Source organism: Barbus barbus, assembly GCF_936440315.1.
Source record: "Barbus barbus genome assembly, chromosome: 4".
In the NCBI taxonomy this organism is placed as follows: domain Eukaryota; kingdom Metazoa; phylum Chordata; class Actinopteri; order Cypriniformes; family Cyprinidae; genus Barbus; species Barbus barbus.
The window spans coordinates 23417073-23444622 of NC_136732.1; the positions used below are offsets into that span (position 1 = coordinate 23417073).

At 35.2% G+C, this 27550-nt stretch overlaps 4 protein-coding genes across 6 annotated transcripts in view; 2 read left to right on the forward strand and 2 right to left on the reverse strand.

The window, feature by feature from the left end:
- LOC306869079 (uncharacterized protein) overlaps positions 1 to 27550 on the reverse strand; it is a 409393-nt gene that overhangs the window by 113806 nt on the left and 268037 nt on the right. The gene's annotated exons all lie outside the window — the stretch shown is intronic.
- On the reverse strand, positions 201 to 3382 carry LOC306869090 (6-phosphogluconolactonase-like). Its single transcript, XM_079415693.1, has 6 exons — positions 3301 to 3382; positions 2658 to 2927; positions 2062 to 2169; positions 1876 to 1977; positions 1560 to 1700; positions 201 to 1420 (listed from the first exon to the last, which is right to left on the reverse strand). Exons 2-6 carry the CDS (start codon positions 2919 to 2921, stop codon positions 1274 to 1276), a joined length of 762 nt encoding a protein of 253 aa, XP_079271819.1. The 5' UTR covers positions 2922 to 2927; positions 3301 to 3382; the 3' UTR covers positions 201 to 1273.
- Positions 7437 to 17398, forward strand: LOC306868690 (uncharacterized protein). Its single transcript, XM_079414979.1, has 4 exons — positions 7437 to 7838; positions 14232 to 14359; positions 14441 to 14558; positions 16270 to 17398. The coding sequence occupies exons 1-4, from the start codon at positions 7583 to 7585 to the stop codon at positions 16821 to 16823; spliced, it is 1056 nt and encodes a 351-aa protein (XP_079271105.1). The 5' UTR covers positions 7437 to 7582; the 3' UTR covers positions 16824 to 17398.
- Positions 17793 to 27453, forward strand: LOC306868688 (uncharacterized protein). 3 transcript variants are annotated; one of them, XM_079414976.1, is made up of 9 exons: positions 17793 to 18482; positions 18639 to 18769; positions 18850 to 18961; positions 19486 to 19680; positions 24279 to 25291; positions 25385 to 25454; positions 25530 to 25704; positions 26715 to 26877; positions 27066 to 27453. In XM_079414976.1, exons 1-8 carry the CDS (start codon positions 18221 to 18223, stop codon positions 26875 to 26877), a joined length of 2121 nt encoding a protein of 706 aa, XP_079271102.1. In that variant the 5' UTR covers positions 17793 to 18220; the 3' UTR covers positions 27066 to 27453. The 3 variants fall into 3 exon arrangements, 2 of the variants coding, with proteins under 2 accessions (XP_079271102.1, XP_079271103.1); XR_013784119.1 differs by having other exon boundaries at positions 18046 to 18482; positions 26765 to 26877; positions 27066 to 27280; XM_079414977.1 differs by having other exon boundaries at positions 18074 to 18482; positions 18639 to 18722; positions 27066 to 27280.

The window sequence follows — 27550 nt, forward strand, 5'->3', positions numbered from 1 at the left end:
GTGAGGTGAACTGAAGAGAAGAAGCACCGTCATGGAGCTGTGAATCTGAAGGGTCTGGAGTGATTCTGGATGAAGGAATGGTCTCTGATCTCTTGTCAGGTGTTCTCTAACCTCATCAGGCATTATAGGAGAACATTTAGAGCTGTTAAACTGGCAAATGGAGATTTCAAAAAGTATTGAATAAAAGGGTGCCGTTAATTGTGTATTAGAGAAAAACATTTATTTCATAATGATATTTCCTCCCATTTTAAATTCTTATTTTCCAATGAAAGGTTAGATTTTTGTGAATTTTTTAATAAAAGATCAAAAGGATTAACAATGCAGATTAATTTTCACAGCATTCTTTGATCATATTTACCAAGGGTACCAACAATTGTGACCACATGTGTAACTGTAATAACCCTGTATATAACACCAGACACTATGCACTGAAAAAAACAAAAACAATTTTCATTCAGAAACGGCAAGTAAATTTCCAAAATAATTGCAAAGAAACGGCAAGTAACATACTGAATTACACATGACATTTTGAAGTAGAAAGTATTGTAGAATACTATTTTCTTGTAAAATGTACTCCAATAATCTGTATTTTATTTTACTTTATTTGTTTCTGCCATAGGATAAAAAAAATAATAAAAAAGTCATTACAACTTTTTATTCATCTCACAATTAACTTTTTTTTCCAAGTTTCACAAGTTTATATCTCACAATTTATTTATATAATAATTTATATAAACTTCCAATTGTGAGAAAAAAAGTTTAATTGTGAAATAAAGTGTCACAATACTTTTTTATTTATTCCATGGCAAAAACGGGCTTCCATAAGACACAAAGCATGAAATACAAACAAGAGAAAAATTGCATAATGGACATTAACCTCCCAAAAAATTATGAATTTTTTTATGCAATTTTTTAAATAACAGACTCAGACTGCAACTGACAAAATGCACAAAGGTAACCATGTTATTTCATAGAAATACCATAGTTTCCACAGTCATTGTTATCATAATAAAGATATGGTAATGTATTATTAGTAAAAAGGTATGCGTTTATTTTACTACTTTATTGTTTTATATATATATATAAGTTGGATTCTGAAAGCTTCATAGATCCCATAATAGTTTTACAGTAGTAACACTAATTGCTGTAATTATGGTCATAATGATAATTTTCGTGTGTAAGTTCTGTGAAGAAAAATCTGTGCAAACATAGGGCTTTTTAAGGACTCCATATGAATACTAGACAGTGTTTCTAAAAGTTCGGTCTCCTAAATTCAGAGCTTTGCTTCAGGACCTAGCCTCTCCACCTGAGACGTGAGGGAGGCAGCTGCTGGCTCATCAACTAACCAGAAGAGTTCTCCCTGTCTAGGTGTGATCAGAGCTGCTGGAAGTGCAGGGCCTTCTCCACCCTCCAATACTTGCTACAAAAGTACAAAAAATACTGAATTAAAACTGAAGCAGTAGGAATATCGAATAATAAAGTAAAAATGTAACAATGACAATTAAAGATATACAATGGGATCCAAAAGTTTGGTCTGAGACACAATAGAAAGTGCTCACCTTGAGTACAGGAGCTTTGCTGCCCCCGGTTGACACAAACACTACACATCGAGCAGCATTAACTGTGGGTAATGTCATAGTGACACGCTGAGGTGGTGGTTTGGGGGAATCAGAGACGGGCGCCACTGTCCTCTGGCTTTCCTACAAAATCATATTTCCCATAACACAAAGATACTTAAAAAAAAAGAAAGCCAATAAACACAAAAACATTCCAAAACAGATAGGATAGGAGCAACAGGATTAAGTAATAAGTGGGATACATGCTACTCTAAAAGTAGATGTTAAATAGCTGCTTTATTAAAAATTTATCTGAAACCTGTAATAAAGGATGATCTGGAAAGAGAGAGCAGGTGTGTCCATCTGGTCCCATTCCCAGCAACAGCATGTCAAAAACTGGAACTTGTTCAGTGTTAAAAGCCTGCAATGACAAAATTCTATTAAGGAATATGAATAATAAAAAATAAAAAAATCTATGTAATCTGTCTAGAAAACGAAATTGCACCTTGCTCAGTTTACCAGCATAGTCATCAGCACATTCTTGCACAGGCAATGAAGGATCTATAGCCAAAATCCTTTCTTCTGGAATGCTGATTTTCCCAAACAACTGATTCTGTAGGATATAAAAATCAATCAGTAATCATAGTTTTCACAAGACATGATCAGCCCATCACCTATTGTGATGTTTTTATCAGCTGTTTGGACTCTCATTCTGACGGCACCCATTCACTGCAGAGGATCCATGATTGGTGAGCAAGTGATGCAATGCTAAATTTCTCCAAATCTGTTACCACGAAGAAACAAACTTACCTACATCTTGGATGGTCTGAGGTTGAGTAAAGTTTAATTTTTGGGTAAACTAATTGTTTTACTAAGGGCTGTATATGAATTACAGGTGCCCAAACTAGCAGTTTGTTCCCATATCTTTGATTCCATTACTTTGAGGGGTGATCTAAATATTTGACAGGTCTGTTCTGCAGTTCTACAGATGTTTTACCTCTTGGCCTCTGTGCCATGTGATTGAAAACTATGAATTGACTTGATTAGCTCTACAGGATTTGTAGTATAAGTAAAAGACTCCTTCTAATATGCACGAGTTACCTTATATAAGCCATAAGTGCTCTCAGGATCAATGAATGGAACGAGTCTCTCATCACAGAAACCAATGAGCCATCTGCTGCAGTCCAGGTTTGGGACAGCAGGCAGCTCCTTACTCAGGATGGACACCAAACTCCCTCCTGAAAGGCCCAGAGAGAAGCTCCCACTTGTGCTGAGAGCTTTCTCTGCTCGAGAGGACACCAGCTGGGCCAGAGTGGACCCAAGCTCGGCCACTGAGGGGAAAACCACCACTCTTCGTCCAGACATAAGACTCTGAAATAAAGAGGCAATGATTTTGCCAGTCAGTTCAGATATGAAGCAATGCATAAGTCAACTGACTGCACAACTCAATGCATGCGTTCAACTTAGCATGACCAGAAAAAGGAAACAATAAGTTAACTGCCGTCAGCAATACAGGTGTGTGAACAACGTGTACTGTTTAATTTGATTGGGCAGTGCAGGTTTAATAAAGTCGAATGAATAAATGAAGTACTGCACCGAAAAGTGAGCCGTAGTATAAGTTACACTATGAGCCTATACCGATAAACTCGGATAATAATAACACGACAAAATTATGCTTCGTGGTTTTAATCCTCCACGCTGACTTATGGAAGCTGTAAAAACTAAGAAATTACATTTCACTCACCAAGTAATGTTTTCTTAACAGTGAGATTTCCTTTACGTGTCCCTCACGCGATCTGACCGACGTACAATCGCAGCGAACGTTGCGTACTGTTGCATTCTGGGTAATGTAGTGCTGACTTGAGTCAAGCTCAGTTTCGAAATATTCAGTTTATTTCACGGCCTAGGAGTCTCACATTAGAGTGTCAAATCCCACCATAATATAATATAAACGGTCCAGGGTCACATATAGCATTATCACAATAGGTAGGGAATTGCAATTTATCTGCTACAATTTAAGACTGTTATGTTTTGGGAGCCTAAACATTTTCTCTATGGATGCAAAAATACATTATATCAGCAGTAAATAATCGAAGATTATATGAAGAGTTCATTTGCAAAAACAGATAACAGATAACTAATTTTCAGAAATCATGTTTTTTCATTGTGCTTTCCAATTTATCTCAATCAAACTGCAGCTGGGTTATTTTGATTAGGTTAAAAACAACTAAAAAATACAGCTAACTAACACAATAAAAAACATGATAGTATAATAAAAAACATGATTTCTGAAAATAAAAAAACGGAGTTATCTGTAATAAACTCTTCATATTCACTGGCTGGCCCAAACGGCTCCATTTCAACAGATGGCGCTAGTGCGCCACATTTGGATAAAACATTTCCACTGAGCTAAACATAGGAGAAATAGTAGGAGAGGGAACTGTTGGAGTAAGATGAAAACTGTGGAAACATTTTATTTACCATTATTACCTTAAAACATACGACTAGCTAAAGTATATGAATAGCAGTCGATTCTGTATATGTCTGTAAAAAAGTTTGTGACTTCCTTTCGATAGTTTGTGGAAATATCGGGAGATGCTGTCCACTCTCTCCTCTTTCCAGACTCAGTTAGCGTCCATCATGGACACACTTGTGCAGACAGCTGTGTTAGAGATAGGCAAGCTCGTGGACGAGGAGTGTGAAGTGTTGTTGTCGGAGGTGACCCGCAGCCGCAGTGAAATCAGCTCTCTGAGGAAGAGACTGAGGCTGATGGAGGTCCAGCCGCGGACAAACGCCGACGGAGAGGGTCACACGTGTCAAGAGGTAGTTCCACTTATTGGTAATTATTTAGCATGGAATTGCATATACTTCATAAGACAAATATGCAACCAAATGTTTATTTAACATTATATATATATATATATATATATATATATATATATATATATATATGAACAATATCACACGAGTTGAAGTGAGATATGGCTGTATATCGCGAATCACAGCCGTGGCGATATGGAATCAGAATGAGTTTTATTGGCCAGGTATGTTTACACATACGAGGAATTTGTTTTAGTGACAGAAGCTCCACAGTGCAACAGAAAGACAGCAACAGGACAAGACACAGATAATAAAAGAATAATATACAAATAGGCAATGTACAAAACAGCAAAAAAACAATATATAATATAGACAACTATGTGTGTACAGGTCTGATATGTGCATATTTAAGTATGTGTGGTGAATAAATAATTTATTCCCAACTTAAAATAACGCCATCTAGACGACCAAACAAATAAAAGGGTGGAGGGCGTCCTCACCCAAAACAGACTGAAACATACAGTACTTTGACTTACTGTACTACAACCTGAAGAGCCACATCTGTTCAGAAATAGATAAGTGCATTTGAACGAAAGGAGCTCGCAAACTGCTGCAACTATGCATTCAAAACAACAGTGCTGTGTGGAATGGGGAATGAGAAAACTCAAATACAAGTTTTAACATGTCTTGGAGTAAAGCCCTGTAGGATACGACTTTTCGTTTCATACTAAACGTTATATGTATAACATACATGTTTTATATATATTAACTCTACAGCCTCTACAATGCAGTCATATATAAAATATGCAACCATGCAGAATAAAGTCCACAGTCAAGGCCATGAACCATACTCATTTAATTTATACTCTAACGTTTGGAATAGTTAAGATTGTTTAATGAAATGTTTTTGAAAGAAGTCACTTATGCTCACCAAATTTACAGTAAAATCAGTAAAATTGTGAAATATTACAATTTATACCTTTTTCTGTTTGAATATATTTTAAAATGCAATTTAATCTATGATGGAAAAGCTAAAATTTCAGCCTGATTACTCCAGTCTTCAGTGTCTCATGATCCTTCAGAAATCATTTCAATATGCTGATTTGATGATCAAGAAACATTTCTTATTATTAGCAATGTTGAAAACAGTTGTGCTGCTTAATATATTTGTGTAAACTGTAAAACATTTCCATGAAAAGGCTTGGGTTAACAATTTTTTGTTTTTAAAGAAATGTATAGTTTAATTCAATAAAGATGCTTTAAATTGATCAAAAGTGATAGAAAAGATATGTATGATGTTAAAAATAATAAATAAATGCTGTTCTTTTGATTTTTATAATAAGAAATATTTGGTGAGCAGCAAATCAGTGTATCAGAATGATTTCTGAAGGATCATGTGACACTAAAGACTGGAGTAACGATGCTGAAAATTCAGCTTTGCATCACATAGATATTTATATTTTAAAATATATTCAAATAGAAATCAGTTACTTTAAGAATTTTTCACAATATTACTGTTTTTTTGTTTTGTTTAGTTTTTTTGTTCAAATAAGTGCAGCCGTGAGCATAAGAGACTTAAAAATGTTTTTTTTTATTTTTTATGTAGCCAAGAAGTTAGGCACAGTCGTTTGAACAGGTGCAGAGGCCCAAGTGAAGATGTCCCAACAGTAATTGAGCAAGACCAAGTAAGTTCTCTTCTTTAAGTAAATATCCATATTAATTGGCTTTAAGCAAAAGAGCTGTTGAAAATGTAATGTTTCTATTTCATATAAATATAAGATATAATGTGATGTCACAATGTCAAAGGACAGTCCACAGCAGAAGTGTGAGGTAAACCATCCAATTAGTATGGTAAAGCAGGAGCAACAGGAAGTAGATGTTTGGATTGGTCAAGACAACAGTGAAGCAGGTAACTAACTGTTGTATAATGGTGGATAATTTTAATTTGCCAGTGTTTCTAAATAATTTATAACTTCCTTCCACTTACATTACTCTCACTTAACCACAGGAACCCAATGTGGTGAAGCTGTGAGCCTGTCACCCATCAAGGATGTTCTCAAAACTGTTCCTTGTGTTGGCAGAGGAAGTAGAGGAGACGCAAGAGCAAGTCCCATCTAAAGCAGAAACACCAGAAGTGAACAGAAACACCTCACCCGGAACAATCACGGTGAAACAGACTGTGCCAAATGGTGAACCAAACATGTCTTTCAGTCACGGACAGAGTTTGAGTGCATTAAACTCCACAAGAACAAACAGTGCCAACACTATTTCAGGAGACAAGCGTTTTGTTTGCTCCTATTGTTCGAAGAGGTTCAGGTGTTTTAGTCAACTTACGATACATCAGCGGAGCCACACAGGTGAGAAGCCATACAGGTGCACGCTCTGTGGAAAGAGGTACATTCAGAAAGGACACCTGTACACCCATCAGCGCACCCATACCGGAGAGAAGCCATATCGATGTTCGCTCTGTGGAAAAGTATTCAGAAATGCACTCTAGACATGCATTTGTGAAGTCACACTGGAGAAAAACCCTACACTTGTAATAAATGTGGAAAAGGGTTTACAACCAAATTTAATCTTAACAAACACTTGTCATGTCAGACTTGCAATAACATTAGTTAATGACAATAAGCGTGAGTAAATGTGCTGATATTACTTTCAAACTGCATTGATTTGCACTCTTATGATCACAGAGATCATTTAAAAAAATGTACAGTTTGATAAACATTTTGATTCATGTGGCAGCATTAAATCAAGTGTGAAACCAGTTAAACTTGTTTAAGTTTATTTATTGCATTAAACACAATAAGAATATTTTCGTTTTTTTTTTCATTATGCAAGTAAATAACTTTTTTTAAAATTGGTGAAAAAACCTGATATTCTTCCATCATTCCAAAAGGCACATTTGATCATATTAATAAAATATACGCGTGTTCTTTTCGTGCTCGTAAAAATCTAAAGAATTTTATTTTTAATTTAATTTGCCTGATGTTATTCTGAATAGTTTTTTCCTCGTATTTTCTAGACGGTGTTTTACGGTAATTCATCCCATGATTCCTTGCAGCCAGACGCTATTTATGGTTTCTACAGAAAGATTGTACCGAATATAGGGACAGTGACTGCCAAACCCCCCAGCTATATTAAGAGTACAGTGGAGCCTGCATTTTCTCCAGACATTGTAAAGCTTCCCGTAAGCGACGGACATCATGAATACTGCTGTTTTTCAGACGCAGCTGACATCCATAATAGAAATTATGGCGAGAACCGCTGCTGTTGAAATAAGCAAACTTTTCGAGGAGAATTCTGTGTTTCTGCGATTAGAGATTTCACGCTGTACAAACGAAAATGAATCTCTGAAAAAGAAATGTTATTTTCTGGAGAATGAACTGAAGTCTGCACGGAAAAGCTCTGGGAAGATGAACGGGACAGAGGCTCCATTCAACCATCATCAGGGGCTTACAGGTGATTTGTAAAACGTTTGTTACTGCTGTGAATTAAATGCGGCGATAGACGGCGGTAAAGTTAGTTTTACGTTTGACATTCATTAGACATTCGGTTTCATTTCAGTTAAACTCTTAACGCCTGTTATGTTTCAAGCCGTAACTAACTCAGATAGACATAAATATTTGTCCTTTACGTTGCACAAGGCTTAATTTTTAGAAAAAAAATTATGAAAAATTAACATTATAAATTAATTAAACAATTTAACTACATTACATTATACCGTAAAACCAATACTAAAATGTTCTGAAAAACATCCCTGTTATTGCACAAGGCTCTGTTTTTGGAATTAGCATGTTATGCATTTTATAACAATTTTACAACTTTTAATGTATGCAATAATACAAATGCATTAAACAACAATACCATCTGATTTGAAGGTATCTTACCAACTGTTAAAAATATCTAAATATTATTCCCTATAATGCACAAGGCTTATTTTTTCAGATTATGGCTTTATTGTTTTTATATACAGTATAGAATCCATATTTTTCATGTTTTATGTACTGTACCTACTTAAATGAATTAAACTCTGACACCGTTGGAGATATAGATATCAAACCAACTGTAAAATATTCAGAATATTATTCCCTATAATGCACAAGGTTTGTTTTTTCAGATTATGGCTTTATTGTTATTTATATACAGTATAGAATCCATATTTTTCATGTTTTATGTACTGTACCTACTCAAATGAATTAAACTCTGACACCGTTGGAGATAAAGATATCAAAACTACTGTAAAATATTCAGAATATTATTCCCTATAATGCACAAGGCTTGTTTTTTCAGATTATGTCTTTATTGTTTTTATATACAGTCCACAATCCATATTTGTCATGTTTTATGTACTGTACCTACTTAAATTAATTAAACTCTGACACCGTTGGAGATATAGATATCAAACCAACTGTAAAGTATTCAGAATATTATTCCCTATAATGCACAAGGCTTATTTTGTATGATTATGTCTTTATTGTTTTTATATACAGTCCACAATCCATATTTTTCATGTTTTATGTACTGTACCTACTCAAATGAATTAAACTCTGACACCGTTGGAGATAAAGATATCAAACCAACTGTAAAATATTCAGAATATTATCTCCCACAATGCACAAGGCTTGTTTTTTCAGATTATGGATTTATTGTTTTTATATACAGTCCACAATCCATATTTGTCATGTTTTATGTACTGTACCTACTTAAATAATTAAACTCTGACACCGTTGGAGATATAGATATCAAACCAACTGTAAAATATTCAGAATATTATTCCCTATAATGCACAAGGCTTGGTTTTTCAGATTATGTCTTTATTGTTTTTATATACAGTCCACAATCCATATTTTTCATGTTTTATGTACTGTACCTACTCAAATGAATTAAACTCTGACACCGTTGGAGATATAGATATCAAACCAACTGTAAAATATTCAGAATATTATTCCCTATAATGCACAAGGCTTATTTTTTATGATTATGTCTTTATTGTTTTTATATACAGTCCACAATCCATATTTTTCATGTTTTATGTACTGTACCTACTCAAATGAATTAAACTCTGACACCGTTGGAGATAAAGATATCAAACCAACTGTAAAGTATTAAGAATATTATTCCCTATAATGCACAAGGCTTATTTTTTATGATTATGTCTTTATTGTTTTTATATACAGTCCACAATCCATATTTTTCATGTTTTATGTACTGTACCTACTCAAATGAATTAAACTCTGACACCGTTGGAGATATAGATATCAAACCAACTGTAAAATATTCAGAATATTATTCCCTATAATGCACAAGGCTTGTTTTTTCAGATTATGGATTTATTGTTTTTATATACTGTATAGAATCCATATTTGTCATGTTTTATGTACTGTACCTACTCAAATGAATTAAACTCTGACACCGTTGGAGATATAGATATCAAACCAACTGTAAAATATTAAGAATATTATTCCCTATAATGCACAAGGCTTGGTCTTTCAGATTATGGATTTATTGTTTTTATATACAGTCCACAATCCATATTTTTCATGTTTTATGTACTGTACCTACTCAAATGAATTAAACTCTGACACCGTTGGAGATATAGATATCAAACCAACGGTAAAATATTCAGAATATTATTCCCTATAATGCACAAGGCTTGGTTTTTCAGATTATGGATTTATTGTTTTTATATACAGTCCACAATCCATATTTTTCATGTTTTATGTACTCTACCTACTCAAATGAATTAAACTCTGACACCGTTGGAGATAAAGATATCAAACCAACTGTAAAGTGTTCAGAATATTATTCCCTATAATGCACAAGGCTTGGTTTTTCAGATTATGGATTTATTGTTTTTATATACAGTCCACAATCCATATTTTTCATGTTTTATGTACTGTACCTACTCAAATGAATTAAACTCTGACACCGTTGGAGATATAGATATCAAAACAACTGTAAAATATTCAGAATATTATTCCCTATAATGCACAAGGCTTATTTTTTATGATTATGTCTTTGTTTTTATATACAGTATAGAATCCATATTTTATGTACTGTACCTACTCAAATGAATTAAACTCTGACACCGTTGGAGATATAGATATCAAACCAACTGTAAAATATTCAGAATATTATTCCCTATAATGCACAAGGCTTGGTTTTTCAGATTATGGCTTTATTGTTTTTATATACTGTATAGAATCCATATTTTTCATGTTTTATGTACTGTACCTACTTAAATGAATTAAACTCTGACACCGTTGGAGATATAGATATCAAACCAACTGTAAAATATTAAGAATATTATTCCCTATAATGCACAAGGCTTATTTTTTATGATTATGTCTTTATTGTTTTTATATACAGTCCACAATCCATATTTTTCATGTTTTATGTACTGTACCTACTCAAATGAATTAAACTCTGACACCGTTGGAGATAAAGATATCAAACCAACTGTAAAATATTCAGAATATTATTCCCTATAATGCACAAGGCTTGGTTTTTCAGATTATGGATTAATGTTTTTATATACTGTATAGAATCCATATTTTTCATGTTTTATGTACTGTACCTACTCAAATGAATTAAACTCTGACACCGTTGGAGATATAGATATCAAACCAACTGTAAAGTATTAAGAATATTATTCCCTATAATGCACAAGGCTTATTTTTTATGATTATGTCTTTATTGTTTTTATATACAGTCCACAATCCATATTTCTCATGTTTTATGTACTGTACCTACTCAAATGAATTAAACTCTGACACCGTTGGAGATATAGATATCAAACCAACTGTAAAGTATTCAGAATATTATTCCCTATAATGCACAAGGCTTATTTTTTATGATTATGTCTTTATTGTTTTTATATACAGTATAGAATCCATATTTTTCATGTTTTATGTACTGTACCTACTCAAATGAATTAAACTCTGACACCGTTGGAGATATAGATATCAAACCAACTGTAAAGTATTAAGAATATTATTCCCTATAATGCACAAGGCTTATTTTTTATGATTATGTCTTTATTGTTTTTATATACAGTCCACAATCCATATTTTTCATGTTTTATGTACTCTACCTACTCAAATTAATTAAACTCTGACACCGTTGGAGATAAAGCCATCAAAACAACTGTAAAATATTCAGAATATTATTCTGGCTGATGCAGAAGGCTTTTTTCTTGATTATTAATCTCATACGTCCTGACCCTTGATTTATTTTATGTACAGAACTGCTATAAATCCATTACACTTATACACTGTTTGAGCTGAAGAAATTAAGACAACTGTATATTTCTGGGAATACAACTTTTTTTAAATAATAATTGTGCATTATAGGGAATAATATTCTGAATATTTTACAGTAGTTTTGATATCTTTATCTCCAACGGTGTCAGAGTTTAATTCATTTGAGTAGGTACAGTACATAAAACATGAAAAATATGGATTGTGGACTGTATATAAAAACAATAAAGACATAATCTGAAAAACCAAGCCTTGTGCATTATAGGGAATAATATTCTGAATATTTTACAGTTGGTTTGATATCTTTATCTCCAACGATGTCAGAGTTTAATTCATTTAAGTAGGAACAGTACATAAAACATGACAAATATGGATTCTATACAGTATATAAAAATAATAAAGACATAATCTGAAAAAACAAGCCTTGTGCATTATAGGGAATAATATTCTGAATATTTTACAGTAGTTTTGATATCTTTATCTCCAACGGTGTCAGAGTTTAATTCATTTGAGTAGGTACAGTACATAAAACATGAAAAATATGGATTCCATACTGTATATAAAAACAATAAAGACATAATCATAAAAAATAAGCCTTGTGCATTATAGGGAATAATATTCTGAATACTTTACAGTTGGTTTGATATCTATATCTCCAACGGTGTCAGAGTTTAATTCATTTGAGTAGGTACAGTACATAAAACATGAAAAATATGGATTGTGGACTGTATATAAAAACAATAAAGCCATAATCTGAAAAACCAAGCCTTGTGCATTATAGGGAATAATATTCTTAATACTTTACAGTTGGTTTGATATCTTTATCTCCAACGGTGTCAGAGTTTAATTAATTTAAGTAGGTACAGTACATAAAACATGACAAATATGGATTGTGGACTGTATATAAAAACAATAAAGACATAATCATAAAAAAATAAGCCTTGTGCATTGTGGGAGATAATATTCTGAATATTTTACAGTAGTTTTGATATCTTTATCTACAACGGTGTCAGAGTTTAATTCATTTAAGTAGGTACAGTACATAAAACATGAACAATATGGATTCTATACTGTATATAAAAACAATAAAGACATAATCATAAAAAAACAAACCTTGTGCATTATAGGGAATAATATTCTGAATATTTTACCGTTGGTTTGATATCTATATCTCCAACGGTGTCAGAGTTTAATTCATTTGAGTAGGTAGAGTACATAAAACATGAAAAATATGGATTGTGGACTGTATATAAAAACAATAAAGCCATAATCTGAAAAACCAAGCCTTGTGCATTATAGGGAATAATATTTAGATATTTTTAACAGTTGGTAAGATACCTTCAAATCAGATGGTATTGTTGTTTAATGCATTTGTATTATTGCATACATTAAAAGTTGTAAAATTATTATAAAATGCATAACATGCTAATTCCAAAAACAGAGCCTTGTGCAATAACAGGGATGTTTTTCAGAACATTTTAGTATTGGTTTTACGGTATAATGTAATGTAGTTAAATTGTTTAATTAATTTATATGGTTAATTTTTCATAATTTTTTTTCTAAAAATTAAGCCTTGTGCAACGTAAAGGACAAATATTTATGTCTATCTGAGTTAGTTACGGCTTGAAACATAACAGGCGTTAAGAGTTTAACTGAAATGAAACTGAATGTCTAATGAATGTCAAACGTAAAACTAACTTTACCGCCGTCGGCGACAGATGGTCACATGAGGATGTGCAGGCTAATTAAAGACCTGAGCTGGTCAAGTGAAGGCGGTTTTCTCATACCCCACAAAGGGTAATGTTGGTGCCCTTGAGTAACTTAAGGGACTGTTGCTGATTAATTGTGTAAACAGAGACTGTAGTCTTTGCTGTAACCTTACGTGAGGTAATTTTTTTTAGGAAACGGTGACTGTTCCGTGAGTTACTACAGATATAATTCCCAGATTAGTGAGCATTATTTGATCAATTGTTAAGCACAAACTTTCGAAGATAATTATAACTTAACTTTCATAGTAATATCCGCCAATTGCGGTGTCTATATTCGTCACCATTTACATTCTGGAAGAGTAAATAGAAAAGAATGTTGCATTCTTCATGCTTGCTTCAATTTCTGAAAATTACCTTTGTTTGAGGAAAATCAAATGTTTTAATCCTCTTGACATAATACAACTATTTTTGGATTAGTGGAGTAGAAATGGACCCAGAACATAAACTCAAACCTTCTTTAAAACAGTTACAATTAATTTACCTCCCCCAAATACTGTAAAAATGTATTTGCTCCACGGGGCGCTAATGTTTTACAATATGGTGAGAAAATTGAATGATTTTATTGCACGGTATGCCAAAATGGAATGATACTACAATTGCAGTACATTTATTCCAAAATTATTTTGATGGGGTTGAAATAATGTAGCATTTTGAGTTGTATATTTCAAGACTATAGTCAGTTTCTTTTGGCCTGAGGAAGGAAAAGCTCAGCTGAAACCTTTTCAAATGGAGTTGTATGTCAAAATTGCAGACACGAAAAGCTCTGTTTGTTGAGAATGTGTTTTTGTGTGGTTTAGCTTAACTAATGCCCACATGTTCAACAGACAACAAACACCAGCCCACAATTGACAATGTCTTTGGTAAGGAATGGTGCTTGAACCTCTGGAGACACGAGGAGTCAAATGTTGGTCAGAAGAACGACACACACCTAGACTCTTCAGTCACAGAAGAGGTTGGTCTCACATACTGCTTACATTTTTTTAAAATATAATGTCAGAATGCAGCTTACTAACTCCTGTTTTGTCAATTTTAGCAAATAAATTTGCTGGATGAAGAAACAGATGTGATTATGATTAATGAGGAGACGCTGAAGGATGACAGTTGCACTGGGAAAAATAAACCAGAGGAAGACGAAAGTATCAGTTTGAGAGGTTTGTGGAGAGAGAACTTTAGAACAGCTAGTATTAAAGTCAGCATGGAATCAAAATGGACTTTATTTACTTTGCTATTGCACATTGCTAGTCTTGATGCTAACTATCCGTGCAAGTTAATCTGCTGAAAAAAATAGTTTGTTTTAGTAATCTTTTAAGGGGTCATATGATGCGATTTCAAGTTTTCCTTTCTCTTTGGAGTGTTACAAGCTGATTGTGCGTAGATAAGATCCCTGAAATTGCAAAGACTAAAGTCTCAAAACCAAAGAGATATTCTTTATAAAAGTTAAGACGCTGCTACGCCCCCCTAAAACAGCTCATTCAAACACGCCCCCACATGTCTACGTCACGATGTGGAAATATTTGAGTAATGCTGCCCAAATGTTGACGCAAAGAAAGAAGGTGTGGTTTCAGTAACCGCAGTAGTGTTGATGAAGTCATGTCAGGGAGAAGCTGTGTGTTTCTAGGCGAAAGCAAAAGCACTTTATTTGGTCTTCTGAAAGTAGATGCATTTAGGAATCATTAAGATTACTTACAACAGAACAGCAACGCATTTTATGGACGACCGTTTCGTGAACCTAGGAGAGGAGGTAATTCTGACTTTGCTATGATAATCTGGTGCTTCTGAATCAGCGACTGTATGTTTTGTTATTAGTTTAGTTAGTAAGTATTTGCTATTGGCTGCTCAAATGCAGAGTTTTATGCATCGTGTGTGTGTGTGAGAGAGAGAGAGAGAGACAGGGTCACATCACAGTGGAGTCAGCTGTCTTAATCGTGGCTTGTGTGCAAACACATACGAGCACGGGCTTGAAATGATGGTAAAACTAAGGACATAATTAACTGTCTTTACTTCTATTTTGAAAGCTGAAGCTTGCGATTATGGAAAGGGGAATTACATTTCCGACAAGAGCTTGTGGTGTTCGGCCAATCACAATGCACTGTGTCAGTTGGCCAATCAGAGCAGACTGTGCTTGTCGGAAGGAGGGACATTGTAGAAAACGAAGCGCTTGAGAGAGGCGAGGCATAGAGAACCTACAATAATGTACAGTAAAATTGTGTTTTTTTTAACTGAGGAAGTGGTTCAGACTGAAGCTGAAGACCAATGAGCCAGTAATAAGTGCATACGTGAACTGAGCACTTGAATGAAGGGGTTAAAATGTAAGTTTTAATGTTTTTTTTATTGTTTATATTAAAAAGGTGAGTTGATAAAGACTAGTTTATTCACTTTATATGCTTTCTTAGACATGTAAAACATCCGTGTTTTAGATCATTATTTGCTGCTTTAATAACATACATAAACATAAATGAGCTGGTGAATTATTTGAACCAGTTCATTACAACAAACTGTCCAAAAGAACCAGTTTGCAGAAAAGAATCAGACTTCCCTGTAAAACCTGAGGCTATAATGTTGTAAATAATGTACATTTTCTTGCACAGATCAATCGTTTTGCTTCATAAGACCGTAATATATTGTCAAGAGCCACAGGTTTTCATTCCCTCATATGCCTTTTTTGCCTCTCAAAGTGACGGTAGCCATTGACGTGCATTTTATGAATCACCAAGGACCTTTGTTTCAACCTAAACTTTTTTACTGTTCTACTGAGGAAAAAAATGTCCCCTACTTCTTGGATGTAAATTAACAGCAAATTTTTATTTTTGTGTAACTTTTTTATTATATTCAGATGTTCATATTTCATTTATTGAATTACAGGATCTGCAGTGACCAGTGATGAGAGATGTGTTGCCCAGATCTCTGATGATTTTATCACATACACGGTACCTTCAGATGACCAAGACCAATCGAATGTACAGCAGACACAAGCTGAAGAACAAGCTCTTGATGGAGCTACACAAGGAGACATCACAGCAGAGTCAGATCTAAGCCCTGATGTTGGATTTATTCCTAATAACTTGCATTTCAATGAGACCGTTACATCAAAGAAGAAATTCAAGTGTGTGTTCTGTGGGAAAACCTTTGAGTATTTAAGCCATATGACAAGACACATGCGAAAGCACTCTGGAGAAAAACCTTACATCTGTACAGTTTGTGGTAAACGGTTTGCTCAGAAAACATATCTCACAACTCACGAGCGCACTCATTCTGGAGAGAGGCCGTACGTGTGCATGGAGTGTGGAAAGAGCTTTTCTCAAAAATCTTCTCTTAATGTACATCTCCGAAGCCACACCGGAGAAAAGCCTTATAGCTGCTCACACTGTGGCAAAAGCTACGCCTTCAAAATTGCACTGAGAACACACCGATGTTAAAAAATAAATAAATTGCTACTGAACATTGTCTCCTTAATTTTACTATAAAACCTCAAAGTTATTATAGATTATCCTTCATATCTGTTGTTATAAAATGGGAAAAAAGTCAGAGAAGACAAAAATGCTGGTTGTTTGTTTACATGTGCAATATAATATAACCCTAAACAGTTTCCTAAAATAGTCATTTCCATTGATTACAGGCAATATGTTAACGTTGAACACTGTGAAATGTTCTTGTGTGTAGTTTTCTGATACTTTGGAAAAGGAAAAGAACTATGGATGTGTTCATGCTGTAACTTTTTGTTACCTAACGTCAGTAACTTTATATTTTTACTTTTACCTTTTGCCCTCCCTGAAGTATTTGACATTGCACCATTGTTTTTATCTACTTAACAGTTTTCTGAATAAAATATTAGTTTTTTTTTGTACCAATGTGTGAATTTTTACAAAGTAGTACATTTTTGACTCAAACAGATCATCAAATGTTTAAGCATATTTGTATTAATCACATTAAAATAGAAATATCCTTCATTTTAAGCAATTGCCTTTCCCAATAAAATTTGCATTAAAACTTTAAATTTTATTCTATTCTCTATTTAAAGACCTCACCAAATTTCCATCCAGTTGGACCATGAGGTTTAAACTTTACATATTAGATTTTGAGTTTTATAACTGCTCTTGTAAAGCATGTTTGAGACAGGATAACCAAACTGTGCCTTGCCCAACTTATTACCATTCTTTGTTACAAAGGTGTATTTGTTGCATTGTAATTACACATTTATTTTAATTAACTACATGTGCTTATGAATAGGGCTTGGTTTAGGGTTATTTGCATGCAATTATGCATAATTTATTATTATAACAGTAAATGTAAGATCAAATGTTACCCAATTCTTTATTGTACAGTCTGCATACAGCATGAGGGTCAACATAAAGTAGAAAAGACAGCAACGGATCCAATCGTAGGTTGTGTGAAAGAAGCCCATCAGTGAGGTGGACATATATAATTAATAACACTTGTGACATCATAATCTTTCAAATGAAATTAAAATAAATTGTGCTTGTGTGATATACTCCTCTCTGTTGACATCCAGTCACACTTTCTGCAGCTAGGATAAGCCATTTTACACGGAAATGCGTTTCAATCTCATCCATTTCATGCCGATTTAAACGGGTTTTTTTTAGGAGCAAGTAAACCGGGTGAAGTATCGAAGAGAAAGGTACCTCTACACGGTGGTTTACGGTAATTCATCCCATGATTCTTTTCTGCTAAACGCTATGCTTTGTTTCTATCTACATAAACACCAAAGGCAACCCAACGCCATTGTTTGTTTGAGGTAGAAACATTAATAGAGCTGCCGGGCGAGTGTTTATATTTTTAAGGTGTCCCGTAAAAGATGGACATCATGAATACCGCCGAATTTCAGACACAGCTAACATCCATAATGGAAACGTTAGCCAAAACAGCTGTTGCGGAAATAAGCAAACTTTTCGAGGAGAACGCGTCTTTTCTGCGATTAGAGATTACACGATTTACAAGCGAGAACGAATCTCTGAAAAAGAAATGCCATTTTCTGGAGAATGAACGGAAGTCTGCACGGAAAAGCTCTGGAAAGATGAACGGGACAGAAGCTAAGTCAAGCCATTCTGGACTTACAGGTAACCTTAATATTAAGTCTTTTCACATGCACAAATTGACGTGTAGATATACTGAAAAAAAGTGGCGCTAAAGGACTGATATTTTAAAGTTGGAGATTCAAGCAGCCACGTGGTGCCTCTGACTCTATACCCAACTAATGCCCACATGTTCAACAGACACTGGACATCGTCCAGCAATTGACCATGTCTTTGGTAAGGAATGGTGCATGAACCTCTGGAGACACGAGGAGTCACATGTTGGTGAGCAGGAGGACACACATCTGGACTCTCCTGTCATCATAGGAGAGGTTGGTCTCACATACTGCTGTATATGGAGTTCAAAAACAATGTCAGAATGACCAGTTCTGTTTTATTTTCGACCCTTTAGCCAGTAAACTTGCTTGAAGAAGAACCGGACATGATCATGATCAAGGAAGAGGCATTTGAAGATTGCTCTTCAGGAATAAATGAGGAAGACCAAGATAATCAAAGTGTGAAAGGTATGCAAAGAGAGAACTTCATTTATTAATTGGTCATCACCTCATCAGAGGTATGATCAAATACACATACAGTGTAGATACTATGTGCATTTTATGTTATTGATTACAATGTAATTGGCTAACGAATAGCAAGTGATTAGTAAATTGCGGTACCATCATGAAACCCTGCTGTTGTAGACTGCAAAAGTTGTGGAAAGATATAACATTGATGTTTTTTTGGTTGTTTTGTCTTTGTGGAAATGTGCAGAATGGATTTAAATATGTTAAAGGAGAGTGCAGTATTCTTTACAGTACCAACAAAAATGATAAATTGTCAGTAATATATAATCAAAAATGTAATAAACATGCAAGTGGCAGGTGTTGTGTATAACACATTGGAAATAACAGATGTAACTGAAAAAATATAAATCCAAAATGATGGTTTAAATTTAACCTTTTATTATTTGTAAATTTGTAAGTTACATTTGATTTAAGCTTATTGTGGAAACTTACCCTCATTGTGTGATCTTTCCAACCCCCTACAGGCGCAGTCCAAGAGGAAATCAAAAAAGTTCTCCCAGAGTTGGACTTAAACAAACTTCAGAATGTGGTCAATCATCTTTCATTAGTGGTGGGTGTGGAGAAGACAGAGGATCTTTCCCTAGTAGAGGTGTCCGATCTTCAGGACTTTCTGGATCCAATACAGTGTCGAAAACTTGTGAAAACAATCAAACAAAGAGGTAAGAAACAAACTTATGGCTGAAAAACAAGTGACTGTTGCACACTGTATGGTGTTGCCGTGTCTTGCACTTCACTTTGATGCCCACTTTAAAGAATTGGGGTGTTCACATTTATTACCCCTTTTGCACAACTGCCCCACGTGGTCCCTGAATTGAGAGACTTTGACCTGCAGATGTGGCCTTTGAAAACACATTTTTTCTCCAGGTGTCTTCACACAGCAGTAGTGGTCGGACAGACTTTTTGTTTTTAAAGCCAACTCTTACAGGCACATTTGGTCAGCCAAGCTTCCTTCAAATTCAGCTGGGTTTAGAGTGGATTTACAGGTATTTCTTGTGCATGCATGTCTAATGTCTTCATCACAGAATTGGGGGATGGTCTGTCATTGTCTCTGAGGTGATAATGGGGGTGTGCAATGTCGTCAGAGCACAGTTTTGTGCTTTTTGAATGTTCAAAATGCCAAATCTTACCCTATTTACACCTGGTTTTAAAATGCACCATGGGTGATCCATCATAAGTGGTCAGTGTTAAATAAATGAGTCAACTGGGTCCAAAACCACAATATGTTTGCATTGTATATGCTAATCTGTCAAGATGTGTTCTTGGTAGCAACAAAGGAGGACCACCTAATCAACCAATGCACTAAAACGAGGATTTAAAACTTTGCTGATTTGAAATTTAAAGCACATCTGTGGTTTGCTTAATACAGGTGCTGTAATTCTGTTTGAAATGTCACATTTGTGGCTACATTAACCATGAAGAGATGGTAGAATTATATGATGGTTATAATAATTATACTTATTAAAACATGCAAAACTTGTAAAAGTGACACTAGCTACATTTACATGGACAGCTTTTTTAAAATCGGAAAATAATATAATTGTGATTTGATAATTCCGAATGTAGTTTTTACAGGAACGCTAAGTAAAGTGATCGGGTTGATGTACGCATTTATATGCCACAAGCTTCAATATCAGATTTGATCTTTTGCTGAAATGTACAGTTTCCTGCTGTTCATACATACTATTCTCCTGCTATTGCTTCTTTTCTTTGTTTTAAAGAGTAGACTTAATATTTATCTATTTCAGGGCCTAATTAGGAGGCGACGAGCACATGAAGCTTTGTGCCTATAAAGTGAGAATCGATGGGAGGTTTTTCTGCTCCACTTCATAGACGTTGAGTGGAAGGAGAATTTTAGAATAACATGACTGTCATTTATGACACTTCATTCTATAAATACAACAGCTCGTGCCATGCGTTATGCATCATTACGCCAATTCTCTGTCATTGCATATGCACAGTACTTTTAAGTTTTGGTTTTCAATCTGATCAAGTTTACATGTCCTCTCGATTGAATCAGAAGAGGTCTACACCACCCCTTCAAATCCTATTGAAATTTCATTCCGATCGAGCTTAATCTGATCCATTAAGGTGTTTACATATCTTACAAGTCTTTTCAGTCCGATTGAGAATCCGATTGCTAACGGATTATTTGGGCCTTGTCCACACTAATATATTTTCGTTTGAATACGCATCTTTTTCCTCTCCGTTTTGGCTTTCTGTCCACACTGAGATAATGTTTTTGTCAAGGAAAACAGAGCTTTTGAAAGCGCTCTCTAAAGTGGATTAAAAAAAAAATGCTGTGTTCACATTGTAGTGGACTGTGAAAATGGAGGCTTTTGTAAATTATGACGCAGATTCAGTCATGTGATGCATATTGTATCAATAGATCTGTTTATACCAATATTGTGCCTGTTATGTGCTATTCACGTTCACGGATATGTGTGTACACTCTTTATATCACAGTCCTGCAAAGATGACAGAAAATTTACTCGCGATTGCTGTTTGCATTTTAGATCAGATATACAATTGTAAGTGTGACCGGAGCGTATTTAACGTTTTCTGAAGTTTCAGTGTGGATGACAAACTTTTGGAAGACACCAGTGTGGACAGAGAGTGTTTTAAAATGAAAACGCCATTTTCAAATGTATCCGGATTAATGTAGACATAGCCTTGGGTGCATGTAAATGTAGCTACTGAATCATTTTTTTTTAAAACAATCTTAATACCCATTTTAGGGTGAATTTGAAAGGCATTTTATGGCCATTAATTTGGTTGTTTGTATTTAGAACAACATAAGCTGTATGTTGTTTCAAGTGTCTGCAGCCTCATCTTCTACAGCCTGTACTTTGTACCAGCAGTCATTCAAGAAAATGAATGCCGATCCTGATCACGCTCTTTTAGTGGGGTCAGCATCACAGACAGACCAAACTCACAGCCCACAAACTGTGATTTCAACATCTGAACAAACATCTATGTTTTTAACGTCAGCTCCATCCAGTACTTCGTCCCATTGTTCTTCATCGACGTCTCTGTTTGATTTGAAACTGCCAGAATCTCCAAAAACTTCAAGTTCCCAGCATCAAGTTCACCGTTCTGGTCATCAGGGGATGATTCTACGTGACGTGTTTAAATCCAGTTTCCTTGAAGAGAGAGAAAAAACTCTACCTAGAATCGACTGGAAAAGACGGGAGACCAAGGCCAGAATGTTTTGCTGTGCTTCTGTTTAAAAGTCTAGTATCATAGGAGGTTTACAGGGAATGGTCAAGTACTGTTAACTTTGATGGCTCCCGAGGAAAAAATGCACTACCTAACAACCTGCTGAAAGCAATAGCAGAAATAGTTTGCCAGAAATTTCCCAACTCTACACCACATGACTGGAAGATAAGGGGTCGGCTTAATGAACTTCTCCGTAATGAACGACTCACTTTCCCACTTTTTTTATAGCCTTTGCACTATACCTCAAACATGTTAGGCTACTGTAATAGCTCAGAAATTAACTATTGCTTTCATTTCCACGTAGTGATGTTTCTAGGTTGTCTGGGGTCGTGGTACAGTACCTGTTTGTTTTTTTTAACAGAACCTGCAACAAAAAGTTGAAGGGGGTCCTTGTGGGGGAACATTGTGGGTCCCCCAATAGCTCTGGGCCCCCTGTAATTAATTCCCACTTTTCAAAACATCTCTTTTCCACCATTTCCAACCATTTGACAAAAAAAAAAAAAAAAAAAAAAAAAAGGTCAAATGAATTGCAAATGAGGTCTCTAAGGCACTGTTTACACCTGGTGTTAAGATGTGTTTTGGTCGATCAGATAACAAGCAGGCTGTTTTAATCTGTCTCTTTTGTCCTCTTCCGACCACTTTCTTGATTTCAGGGAACGGTCTGTGGGCGGGTGCATGTGTGGGCTTTTTCTGATCTTTTGATCCAATATTGTGTAATAAGCTCATGCATTTTGCTTCTTAACGTAAAAGGAGACCTGTCTTTAGTGGCTTTTCAAACGTATTAGAACACATTAAAGTTTATGCTATGAGAGCAGCTCGGTCAAATGCATTTTTAGCTACCTCTAGAAGTGGTGGAAAGCTTCAGACCCCATTTACGCCTGTATTAGTTGTACACTTATGATCGTATAGACAAAGATGCATCTTAATGTCAGGTGTAAACAAGGCCTAAATGTGTAGAATTTTGGACTAAAACTAAAATGGGTCCTGTTCACTGGAGTGGAAGTACAAAGTAGTGTTCATCATTGAATTTGTTTGAGAATATTACTACTTTCATCATATGAAAGTATCAAATATTGAATCTTGTGTTTTAAATTTGATAAAATGCTGATACAGCTGATAAAATGTAAAAAAAACCTGTAACTTGAATGCAATGTAAGTCGCTTTGGATAAAAGCGTCTGCTAAATGCATAAATGTAAATTTCACAAGTTTTCAAAGGCCACATCTGTATTCTCTTCAAAGCTAGAGAGATAGTCTATTTACACAGTGATGTTCAAGAAATGTATTTATGCTAATTAAATTTATTCAGAATTCAGAGCAATTAAAACAATGGGTCTCATTGTGTATTCACAAATTTGTGTGTGAAGTCTATGTACAAACATTTTCACGAACAGAATCATGCTTCATCAGTAACTTTGATACAAAAATGTATTCTAAACTCATGGAAAAATGTAGGAACTACCAAAACCACACATACACAACCTTCTTCTGTGGGTGGTGCTATGAATGTGTGAGACGAAATTTTACACATTGATATTTCATAAAAGCAATGATATACATAGGTCTGTAATCTGGTTGTGTATAAAAAGTGTTTGAAATGGTTTTAAGGATGACACACTGGGCACTGCTCGAGAATCTTGTTGCACATGCTCCAAGGTGAGAGCGTGTCTTCAGAAAGTGTCATATGTCAGACAAAAGATTGTGCCGAAATATCTTATAAAGAGATGCTTTGAGTGTGTTTTATGCAAAATACCTAACCTTGGGCACATGGTCACTCATTTAGCATACTTAATTCATTCACATTAGAATGAGCTTATGAGCAGATTAATGTGCATATGCATGTGTTGTGGATTTTTTTATTTAAATTATTTTCTGTATTTATAAATATGAATCCATGCACTTGTTAGTGAATGAGACTATCAGTACAAGATTTACTGATAAATGATGGTTGAGGCCTCTGAAGAAGGTACCTTGTGTGCCCATCAACGTATTTCAATTTCTCTGTATGTCTTTTTAATGATTTTTTTTTTTTCCCCTCCCAAGAATCCAATGGTCAAGTGAATGGAACGCCTAACGAGATGACACTCACTCCGTTATCATCAAACGAGTCCCTTCCTGAACAGTCCTTCATTCCTTCATTCATCAAGTCCAACTGGGTCAGAAGTTTCCAGGTTCCCTGGAACCGCATGCCACCAGCTCTCGCTCAGGCCACGTCCACTGGAGAGAGAGCTCGACCAGGACCGAGAAGGGAGTTTGTTAGGATCGTGGTGGCAGCCATGCAAGCCCACTGTCCAAACCCAAATTTAGCCACTTGTGGGGAAGTGGCACAAAGCATTGTGTCTACATATCCCCTGACATTCGGAGACATTTCTGAGGAAGGAGAACAACTAGGAAATGGCTTCAGTTGCTTACAAAGACAACTAAAAACTAGGGTAGAACATGTGAATAGAGATGTTATGGAACATAGGATTCGTCGACCTAGAAGACCATCAGCAAAAAGACCTGGACAACAGGACAACTACATGAAGACAAAAGTCAGATGTAAAGTGGACAGTTATGGATGCATCAATTGGCAGCCGTCTTCCATCCCAGAAGGAGAGACGGCAGAATCTCTTGAAATGAAGAGGAAGGTTGCGGCAGAGATTTTTCAGTCTGCTGGCCCAAAGGCTGCCGAGTTGTCCAACGTAGATGACTTAATGCAGCAGACGTATGTTTACCAGCGCCACATGATCAACTCACACCCCCCTCCTACCATCAGTGACATTGAGGGGCATTGGCCGTTCCTGTTCACCGAAAGAGGCCTCTGCAGGCACTTTAAAATCCTGACTGGGATTGACATCAGAAGCCGCTTTAACGAAACTCTTATTGTTAAATCCAAGAGAATACTGAACTACTTCAGTAGACAGAGACTGAAGTGGAGCGGAGAGATCCAGAGTATGCTGAGTGAGATCGACGACGCCAATGCAACAGATAATACCAGGATTGCCATGTCAGCCATCCTGTTAATGATGAAATACTTTAAGGAAAAGGACAATGCTGTGTTCATCTTAGCAGATGTCAGTAACTATGAAATATTACAGTTCTACTTAAGTTTTGAATGGGATTTTGACAACTTGAGTGTTAAAATGTTTTTATGTTCTGCTTTCAAGGAAAACTCCACCAAGACGTCCATCGAAAAAGAAAATAGCTTACCGGCAACGCCCCGGCTCATCATGCTTGGTAAGACATTGCTACACTACAAATGGTAGGTTTTTTTACTTGGACATATATTTATAGTCATTTTTCATATTTCAGGTGAGACATTGCTGACTTCATCCAAGTGGTTTGTCAGTATTGAGGGCAGAGTAACACATTCCATAGACGACCAGCTGGACTTTGCAGCGGCATTGTCTGTGTTCTTTGGGTGCTTCTACATTTTTAATATCGAGTATGAGGAGTCAGCCAGCGCCACCCTGGAGCTCATTCAGAGGTGAGTGTTGAGGACATTCGACCTGTTTGACTTTATTTATTTTAAAAATTTTTATCTTACTCCCTTTCTTTTGGTATTTTACTTTTGGTCTCTTTTAGATCAGAAATACTTAAGCTTATGGAAGTAAACTAGTTTGTGGATGCAATTTCATGGTGACTAATTAAATACTGTAACTAACAATTAAGCTTATTGGTTTGTTGATAAATTATACATAATTTACCAGAAACTCTTTCACTATGTGAACTGACTTGCAGCACATTGTAATATAATAATTTAAAGGCAGGGTAGGTGATTTGGTTCAAAAACATTTTTTGTTATGCTGGTTGAAATGCTACGATAGGCTCTCCTACCTGCCTGTCAATGTATGTATTTGCATATTTCCAAGCAATGTTCTCACAGACATGATACGCCATCAGTGCGTTCCATTACGGTATTTCGGACCGAGCGAGAAAGAAGTTATTATTGTAATAAAATGCCCTTTGTACTGAATTTTTTTAAATTTAATTTTATTTTTTTACCTGCGAATGAGACATCAAGTAATCTGACAGCAGGAGTAATAAAATCATTCAACCCTTCACCAATGCGATCTATTGTCGTGTCGCTGGTTAGCTTCTGGTCTGCCTGTGTGCGTTTGTGTGTTTTGGTGGAGGTGTGTCTTTGGTCATTGTGCACTGGTCTCAAACTCAATTCATGGAGGGCTACAGCTCTGCACAGTTTAGCTCCAGCCCTAATCAAACACACCTGATCCAGCTAATCAAGGTCTTCAGAATCACTAGAAACATCCAAGAAGGTGTGATTTGGAGCTGCAGCCCTCCAGGAATTGAGCCCTCCTATCTACTTTTTAATAGGATAAGGTAAACAAGGTTATGGCTCCTTGTTTAGGGTGTCCCGCAACTTATACAAGATAGCAAACCTCTTGTAACCCTTTTTAAACCATGTTTCAGTGACTGACATAGTTGTAGGCCTAGCAAAATTGATGTTTTGTTTAAAAATTGATTACTATTCTTTAGGTTTTTTGTAAGGATTAATCCTGAGGGGACTAAATGTACCTCAAAATCAGGTACAAGCCGAAGGACCGGTTCAGCTGTCCAAAGGAAACCCCAAAACTTTAATACCCGCGTGGCTACGTTTATGCAGAGGCTTTCAGAATTCGAGTGGAATACAACAAGTTAAGTAAGTGCGAGCAGTTTTATGAAGTAAAAAAAAATCTTTGTATAGAATTTTGAGCAAAACTTGTCTTTTATTAAATGTATGTGATTAAACCCTTAAAAATTAAATTTAAAATGTAAACACGTAATGAGTTATAAGCGGTGTTCTGAAAGTAAACAGCTGACATTAATCAGTTTTTTCATGTGTTTCAGAATTGTCATCATCCTAGCCCTGCTCTGAATGTTACTACTACTACTACGATGGGTTACTACTTAAGTGACAATTTTTTACCTTGCGATACCTTCTTTTTTTTTTTTACTTTATTACTTGTACTGTTCTATTTGAATGTTGCTGGAATGTTTGTATTATAAATATTTTATTACGTTCCTTTAAGTCATTCATGCAACAATAAAAAAATGTATCAACTAATGTGTTTAAGGAATAGTATGATTACAGTGATACTATAATGTTGTGCTACTACTTTATACAATAGCTAAAATTAGATTACAGCAGATTTTTGTATTGTTTAATGTAAATTTGTAATCAAAACAGTGTACTTTTAAATGAACAAGTACAATTAAACGTACAGATACAACCCGGAAAACAAACCTATTGAAGACGTTTTGCACATGGACACAGCCTAATTTGAAATCTGGTGAGTTTTTTCATTAGTTGTGTGAATTTCAAGACTTTCTGT

Excerpts from the sequence above, each read along its gene's own strand:
- LOC306869090 (XM_079415693.1), bottom strand. The coding sequence starts at position 2,921 with ATGTCTGGACGAAGAGTGGTGGTTTTCCCCTCAGTGGCCGAGCTTGGG. Across the intron at positions 2,170-2,657 it reads GCACTTATGGCTTATATAAG|AATCAGTTGTTTGGGAAAAT; the intron begins GTAACTCGTGCA and ends TATATCCTACAG. Across the intron at positions 1,421-1,559 it reads GCAAAGCTCCTGTACTCAAG|CAAGTATTGGAGGGTGGAGA; the intron begins GTGAGCACTTTC and ends GTACTTTTGTAG.
- LOC306868688 (XM_079414976.1), top strand. The coding sequence starts at position 18,221 with ATGGACATCATGAATACCGCCGAATTTCAGACACAGCTAACATCCATA. Across the intron at positions 18,770-18,849 it reads CTCCTGTCATCATAGGAGAG|CCAGTAAACTTGCTTGAAGA; the intron begins GTTGGTCTCACA and ends TCGACCCTTTAG. Across the intron at positions 18,962-19,485 it reads AGATAATCAAAGTGTGAAAG|GCGCAGTCCAAGAGGAAATC; the intron begins GTATGCAAAGAG and ends AACCCCCTACAG.
- LOC306868690 (XM_079414979.1), top strand. The coding sequence starts at position 7,583 with ATGAATACTGCTGTTTTTCAGACGCAGCTGACATCCATAATAGAAATT. Across the intron at positions 14,360-14,440 it reads ACTCTTCAGTCACAGAAGAG|CAAATAAATTTGCTGGATGA; the intron begins GTTGGTCTCACA and ends TGTCAATTTTAG. Across the intron at positions 14,559-16,269 it reads CGAAAGTATCAGTTTGAGAG|GATCTGCAGTGACCAGTGAT; the intron begins GTTTGTGGAGAG and ends ATTGAATTACAG.